The sequence below is a fragment of the Physcomitrium patens genome, chromosome 12 (assembly GCF_059467195.1).
Source record: "Physcomitrium patens ecotype Gransden chromosome 12, ASM5946719v1, whole genome shotgun sequence".
NCBI lineage: Eukaryota > Viridiplantae > Streptophyta > Bryopsida > Funariales > Funariaceae > Physcomitrium > Physcomitrium patens.
Window position 1 is genome coordinate 2,559,349 of NC_143421.1, and position 8,044 is coordinate 2,567,392.

At 44.0% G+C, this 8,044-nt stretch overlaps 1 protein-coding gene across 2 annotated transcripts; it reads right to left on the reverse strand.

Annotated features, from left to right (window-relative positions):
- Positions 1-2,393: 2,393 nt before the first annotated feature.
- Positions 2,394-5,543, reverse strand: LOC112290071 (stearoyl-[acyl-carrier-protein] 9-desaturase 2, chloroplastic). Of its 2 annotated transcripts, XM_024536036.3 has the most exons (3): positions 4,468-5,540; positions 3,213-4,305; positions 2,394-2,934 (listed from the first exon to the last, which is right to left on the reverse strand). In XM_024536036.3, exons 1-2 carry the CDS (start codon positions 4,629-4,631, stop codon positions 3,216-3,218), a joined length of 1,254 nt encoding a protein of 417 aa, XP_024391804.1. In that variant the 5' UTR covers positions 4,632-5,540; the 3' UTR covers positions 2,394-2,934; positions 3,213-3,215. The 2 variants fall into 2 exon arrangements, with proteins under 2 accessions (XP_024391804.1, XP_024391803.1); XM_024536035.3 differs by having other exon boundaries at positions 2,394-4,305; positions 4,468-5,543.
- Positions 5,544-8,044: the final 2,501 nt, after the last annotated feature.

The following is an 8,044-nucleotide window of genomic DNA, read 5'->3' on the forward strand; positions in this document are numbered from 1 at the left end:
ACATACACTATTCTACTCTAAAATTATTTTCTAACTATCTTCTAGTAATTTTTTCTTTACATGCAAAAATTTTCTTTGTTGATGCTTGAAGTGCATGTATCCATTTTTTCTTCTTCTTCTAATTAAATCTATTTGTAAAATCTTCAGTTTAAAATGCATGAACAAATAGAAGGGCTTGTTTTTCTTTCTCTAAAACTTTTAATTCTATTATGATATATACACATATAGACATATAGATATGATGTTTAAAAAATCATATTAAAAATATTTATTAATATAATATTTAAATAAAAAATTAAAATTAAAATTACAAATAGAATAATAAATAAATCAAAGTAGTACTATTTCTACTAATGTGTACAGTCAATATTTTAATATTATATATATATATATATATATATATATATAAGAAATTAGATAACCAAGATATTTAACGTATTATGACATTTCCAACATAGATGGTAGATAATTGCACAAATCATCTTACTAATTTATTTTTTAATTTATTTTATAGATAATAAATATCTAAATTATTTTCCAAATAATTACTTTTTACTTCTTTTTTTCTTTAAAAAATTTTTTATTTTTTGTTTGTTTTTATTCATGTATTGATTGATTTACTGATTTTCCTACAACACAAGATTACATCCCTTTTTCTAGAATTCATCACATAGAACTAGAGTTTTATAACTCAAATTTAAACTAATTAGTTTTAAGAGATTTTTTCATGATCTCAATGTATACAAGTAACAATTAATTTTGGAAAATGGTAGAGTATTTACAAAAAGTGTATTTTTTAAAGAATTTGGAGCATTTTCAAAAGTTAAACTCTACATGGAAGTTAGATTCTCCATTAGAGGAAGAATATTCCATTGCCTCTCGCTCGCTTGCTTGCTCTTTCTCATGGTTTGTTGTTTCACAGAAGAACAATGAACAGCTAGATGAAGGCAGCGTGACAATGCGGCGGTGAATCCAAACCCTCCACAACTGAGTGCTAAGATTCCATATTTCAACTGCCTCCGCAGCTCATTACTTCCAGTACACAATTAAAACTGGAGAGCAATGTAGTGCCGATGCTGTTCTCGAGAATTGGCCCATCGAGGTTAAGGGAGGTTTGGATCTTGTTGTATGTTGCTTGTGGGCTTTGTCTGTGATGAGAGCTTGGAAATTGGTGCGCTTTGATTCTTGTAGTTGGGGATTTGAAGAGCGCGCCATGAGGAGTGTTTTGATGCCGGCACATGTTCGCGCTGGTGTTGGGTATCGCGGGGTTGCTTTGGACGTGGTTGTAATTTCATGGCTTCTTTGGGCGAGTAAGCTCATTGCCCGATGGGAAAAGTTGATGACTCTTTGGTTCGGCGAGCGTCATAAAATTTACATATGTATATATATATATATATATATATATATTTTCAAGTGTACTTGTACCTGCTTATCATATAAATTGGGCTTCAATGTGCTTCTGAGTCTTTGGTTTTCCTGACGCTTCCGGTCCGTCTTCGAAGCCCCTGCTGATTGCACCAATATATCCACATGTGAGAGCCTTGCCTGGATTTTCGGCAGCGTAAAAGTCTTTATGTACGTGGCACGTGAGATGACTGCACGAACAATTGCTTCCTCTTGCTGGTCCTACATGAAACCTATGCCTCGTGTTTCGACAACAACCGTCGCACCAATCATAGATTTGCGAGAAATAATATATATATATATATATATATATATAGAATGTATGAAGTAAAGTAAGCTGATGTGTTCACTGCTGGATCCTTAAGCAAGTACAGGAATCCTGCACAAACCTTGTACCAGGCTGCTAGAAGGTTGTTCCACCTGCTGGGAGAAAGAATATCTTCAATTTGAAGTTTACATTTTCCTCCAATAGCCAAATCTAGAAGACCTTGAAATTAAATCTCACTGCTGTGAGGCTTGTTCCCTGTCCATCAAATACCTTTATACTTCCTTTGCATAGTTGCTCGGTCGGTTTCATTGGCAGTGCATTTGAAGCACCTATTCGCATTCACATCACTTGAATGGTAGGTTTCTTTTTTCTTCTTACTACTTGACAAACTTCAAGATGTTACACAATTCATCTGTCAGGATAAACGTTGTACTTAATAGTTGGTACAAAATTCCCAAAAACCCAGTCATTGTCTGGCAAGTCCTCACAGTATTTGAATGCTTCCACTGTCTTTCAAGCCTCAACAGAACCCTAACGAACTGGAGACCTGCGACACATTCATGAACCGTCGAGGAATTCATGACCGACCTATAAGAGGTACATAGTATCACCATTAAGCGGTTACGATTCACGGCTCACGTCATGAGTCAACCTCATGTACACCATGCACAGGGGTTCTTGATTGTTTGTGGTTGTTGTCAAAGGGATATGCAGCCATTAGTTGGAAGAACAAGTAAAGCTGTCACACTTAACAATGTGTGGTTGGGGAATTTATTAGACATCCTTGTATTGTAAGAGTGCAGACAATACGGACAGCTGTTGTGAAACCTATGTTGACTGCTGCATTAGCTGTAGTTGTCACTCCGCGAGTGTACTATGCTGCTATAAGTTAAGGCCCTGTGCTTACTGTGAAGAACTACACCAAATTCTTACACAGATTTAGAGTACCTCTCCAGCTATTTAATTTCCTAGGTCCACAAAAGTGTTGGTCTTCTATTTTAATCGCAATACTAGAGCCGGAGAAGTCAGATATTCAGTGACCAGTAACCAGAGGAACAGGGAATAGAATTCCAAAAAGGTTGGTGGTGTTCAGTATTTCATTTGGTTCAGGGTTTGGCATGTTCAACGCTTTGAACACCAAAAGAGAGCTTGTCCCCGTGCTTCCACATTCACTAACCGAAACGTGCCGCTCCGAGGAAACGACTCAATTGACACAATCGTACATGTGCGGGCGACGCCGTGCAATAGAAGTCGATTGGTCCCTGATGAATCAAAAGCTACAATATACATGAGTTGTCGTTTCAATCGGTACGAGCGTTGGCCGATGAATCGAAAGCAACTCTGCCGACTCCAGACCTCACCCCAACAGAAGAAAAAAAATAAGAGTTAAGCTTCGCTATTTACTTCGTGACTAATACCCAATAAACCCTCTCCTCCAGATGATCATGAAAAACCAGCGTTCATGACATCAATCTTAATGTAACCAAACCACCAGATTTTTATGTACAAAACCTTCATTAACCAAGCTTCAAATAGATACCCGTCAAAGTAATTCGACCTCTTTGTTGTGGATCCAGCTGAAGGCCTTCCGGCGAGGAGTCTCCCCCTTCGTCCGGTTGTGAGATCGCTCCGCCAGCCTAAGGATCCTCACCGGCAGCCGGCAGACAAACTCTTGTGCTTGCTGCGCTTCGCTAGACAGGCCCGTCAAGGATTCGATGTTCCAGACCTTGATCAGATGGCTCATAATGGATGCGTAGTCGTGGGCTGTGTAGACACCACAGCGCTGGGCGACTGATGCGTAGTCATCAAAGAGCCTGGGGTTCTCTCCGTCGTGCATGAGGTGCGCCGGCATGGTGATTTTCTTCTTCATCATCTCCTGGAAGGACAGCATGGCGCCATTGGGGTCAAGCTCGAAGACTTTGCTCATAATGCGGCTGTAGGCGATTTCGTGCCGCTTCTCGTCTGAGGCGATGATGCCGCAGATCGTAGCCAGCTTGTGCTCGCCGAACTGCTTGGCGTGGCGAGCAGTGTTACCGTGGGAAATGAAAGTCGCGCGCTCCTGAAAGGACGTGTAAATAAACCCGTTGTAGGGGTTTTGGTCAATCTGGGGCTCCATGCCGGAGCCGATCAGGTACTGAGTGGTTCTCTCCACCATGCGCATGTCCACTCGGCCGCAGAGGTAGAGGTAGCGATTGAGCAGGTCGCCGTGGCGATTCTCCTCCGCGGTCCAGGCGCGTATCCACACGCCCCATGGCGTTGGGCTACACCCAGTCTTGTCCCGCACGCCTTCGAACGTGTTGAACATTGTCTGGTAGGTCGGGAGGGCTTCTTCCGTGATCATATCGCCTACCAGGCAGACCAAGTAATCATCAGGGAGCTCCCTCGCCCGCTCCCGAAGCGCTCGCACGTCTTCGAAGAAATTATCCGAGGAGCTATTTGGGAGAAAGTCTTGCGGTTGCCATGACTTGGCGACGGGTTTCAAGAGCGGGAGAAGATTCTCTTGTGCCCAGGAGTCTAGTGCGGCGATCACCTCCAGCTTCTCCAACGGAATGTGATCGGGTCGTCGTTTCCTCAGCTGATATGGCGCCAATACCTTCCCCAGAGAGGTGTCCACTTGACCTACCTGCATCTCTCTGGCATCAGAAAATTCTCACGTTATCCTTCACGAATCTTTGCAAGTCCAACGAAACTAGGAAGAAAACCTCTGGGCACTGATAATCATTTCCCAGCATCCATTACTCCATGATGGATTACTGTGCATGTAATGGGAGCTGGAAAGTGAGTGTGGTACTGACCTGGGAATAGAGGTAGTCATGGCAACTTTCACCGGCTTCCACCCCCGCACGCTTGAGGTCAAGTATGGTGGCTTGCCTTCTTCAAGTCTTGGCCTACCAGAGAAGGAAGGTGTCGACAGTGCATTGACCCGCATTTGCGCTTCCAGAGGCCCCTTCATCACCATGGCTGATCGAGTGAGTTGCTAATCAACTGAGGGAGAAAGATCAATGAACAGATAGAATTTGTAAAGACCTAAACCAGCCTTACCCCCAAGTAAGGACCTGGAGCGGGGTTCAGAAGATGAAGAGGGGCAAAGAGGGAAAAACGCTTCCAACGACTTTATAAGGCTACTAACGATTCATGATAGACGACGAAAACTACACTTCTTCAGTGAGCCAAAACGATTCACACACGTGAGAAGCACCGCGTGGTTGTTTCCCTTCACTCTTCATCAGAGAATTCATTCACCGACCAATTTGGAATCCGTGAGTGTGACCCAAATGTTCTCTCAATCTCGCACCCTTCTTACAATGATGTATTGAAAGCTAGCGCCATTTCTCATGACTAGACACCAACTAAACCTCCCAGAGGCAAGGAGTTACCATACTAAGCAATGCAGATGTCACGACCGTTTCACGAGAATACGGCTCCAGAAGCAACAGTTTCAACTACTCATTCTCAGAAGCCGCCCGACATATTTTCTACACAAGTCACCCGCACACACCGCTACTCTTCTCCGTAACGCCCACACATATCCCGACACTCCCAGTCTACCCCAATCCAACCTGCAATGCCAGTCTCGTCACGTACTACCGACCCCACACTGAGCTTTAAATGCAGCGACACAACTCAAGAGAAACGAAAAGCGACGTAGCTGCAACCCGGGTAATCTGAAACCAGCAACAACCGACTGTAAACGCCCCTCAACCACCACTCGAGGAAGAAGCTCAAAGACTACTGAGAAGCTGGTGTTTGTCTTCAATGCCACGGCAGTAATGCGGGTGCAGACCAATCCCCGAGAGAGAGAACGAGGTGAGTGATGGTGATTGGCCTGAGTTTGTAGGCAATGGAACAGTCCCGGGCTTTGCAACCCAATGATGGCGTTGGTGAGGGAAATGCGTCGAGCTGGGGCTGCTTAAAACCCGGAGCCCTAGGAGGCGGGAGTCCAGGCACTCCTCAGATTGTTTGGACCGGCACCTCTGACGCCGTTTCACGATTTCTGTCTCTGATGCGGCTCGCAACCCCCCCCCCCACCACCACCATGTGTAACCCTGCCGCTTTGACAGGACACCTGACGCCCTACCACCGCGGATGTCCGATGGATGAACGTCTCATGGATGATCGTTTCCTAAAACCTTTTCGGGCAGACCGACTGCCCTTGTCCGCTGCCCCTCCAAAAACGGGGCCGCGGACATGACCAGACCAAACAGGGGACATGGCCAGTATTAATGTCAAAATACCTTAAACCATGTCACATTCCTTAATCAACCCATAGACTTCACCTAAACCACCCTCGCACAATCCCAAAACTGCCTCTTTGTCTTGTAGAAAGATTCTGTATACATTCCAAACCCATCAATGATCAGCAAATTTTACAAGAATGAAGGGTGCAGTTTAGTGTGATGGAAGTGCACTGTTTTGCTCAAGTCTATACCTTGATTCAAGGGTCAAATGCAAAAACTGCTTTATTAATTTTAATCAATTCAACCACTGTGGTGATTCTTTTTCTTTCTTTCTTTCTTTCTTTTTTTTTTTTTTTTTTTTTTTTTTCTTCTGTAGGAGCACATCAGAACCTTATTTCTCCACCAGAAAGAAAACCAAAAAACCAAAAAAATCCACCCCCCCCCCGAAGATAGCTAAAACACCTTAAGTTGATGGTTTAAGGTATTCCAACTTTTATGTGGCACAAGCACCATCATGACACCAGGGCTGCCACCCTTTGGCAAACCGGGCTGGCGAGGTGAAGATGTTGGGGCCCTGCCCGAGCCCTCCAGTGGATGAATGAACTATCCATCGTTCATCCGCGGAAGAAGGTCCTCCCTGGTGCGCGGGCATGGGGTGATAATTCACACTAGTGTACTGCAGCTTTTAACCCGCTGTCCAGAACTGCAGCTTATGAAATCTCAGCGCTTGCCTTGACTCTAGTATTGAAAGCTCACTCATGCTGATGAAAATGCCACTGCTACTGCGTTAACGCGGTGGGTGAAGGTCATGCAGGAGCAGGAAGGAACCCCTCAATGCAATTGGGCTCTCACGAAGGACTACGGATGAGGAAAAAGCAGCGAATCTCAGAGCAGGAGGAAGAAATCTAACATGCGTGTTGCGCTCCGGTGGAGTGCACAGAACTGTGGGAATGAAGTAATAGAGCAAAGTGTAATGAAACCTTGCTGGAAAAAGAAAAGAAAAACTAGGGTAGTCTACAGATCTGAGAGATCGAATTTGGGTTCAGGTTGCGTTTTCTTTATTCTTTTATTTGACCTGACAGATGTTTAGTAAAGATAGAACACAAAAGCGCTTTGGACGGATTTTGTTTCCAGCAACCCACTGTCGGCATGCTGCTTTGTTTAAATTCTATCCTTACCTTTCACCACGTCGAATGAGAGTGCATATATTTATGTATACAGGACTGGACTCCGAGAATGTACATATTTATGTATACAGAGAGCGAGAGAGAGATACTTTCGATTGTTTGCTAGTGATTCAGTTTTGAAGAGGTGATTCGAACACGTAGACTTCCTGATATTTCAGATACTGCTAATTCAAGCCGTGAGATTACTATGAATACGTAGGAAACCAGTACAACTCGCCGTAGGGAGGGGAAAGCCGAAGAAAATGAAAAAGAACACTGAACATCCGTTGAACTTTTTTCGACATTTCGCTGGACGACGCTTTATTGCTATTTAGTGTGCATATTGTGCCGCTGTGTAGTTTCCCCGTCTGAAAGACAAGAACCTTTCCTGACTAGTTTCGAGAAATAGCTCACTTTTAGAAAATAAATATTCACGTGATTGACCAATCCTTTCGGGAAATGTTTAAGACTAAAGATGGCAACGAATAATCCGGTTTCATTCCATCGCAAAAAGCACCCAAAGTGGTAGTACTTCCAATTTTGGGGCTACGACCAATGCAGCTCGCTGGGTTGAAGGTTTTTGCTGGTTGTTTTGGGGATGGTCCAATTTGATGCTCCCTGAAGCCTGTGCATGAGGAGTTTGTCTCCAAACGTAGGAATCGTATAGCTCAATGCCCCAAGTCACGGAATTTAGTGGAAACCTAAGAAGGCTGATGTTTGTGAGCTATCTCAGCCAGATAAGATGAGACTCCAACCAGTGAGCTTGACGCCATTCACTCGCGCACGATGGCCACGGGCTTCGCAACATTATAACAGCTCTCATCAGTTTGTATTTATTTTTGTTCTCTTTTTACTCATTTATTTGTTTGTTTTCCTTTAAGTTAACTCCCTGCATGTGGACGCAACTGTCACTATGCTCTTGAGGGTCAGTAAGCCTCTCAACCATCGCTCTCTACTCATGGCCCCCTTCGCCATTGCTCGCTGAACCAATGTCTTCCTCTCGCTCTTCCTTCCTTCCTACCTTTTCT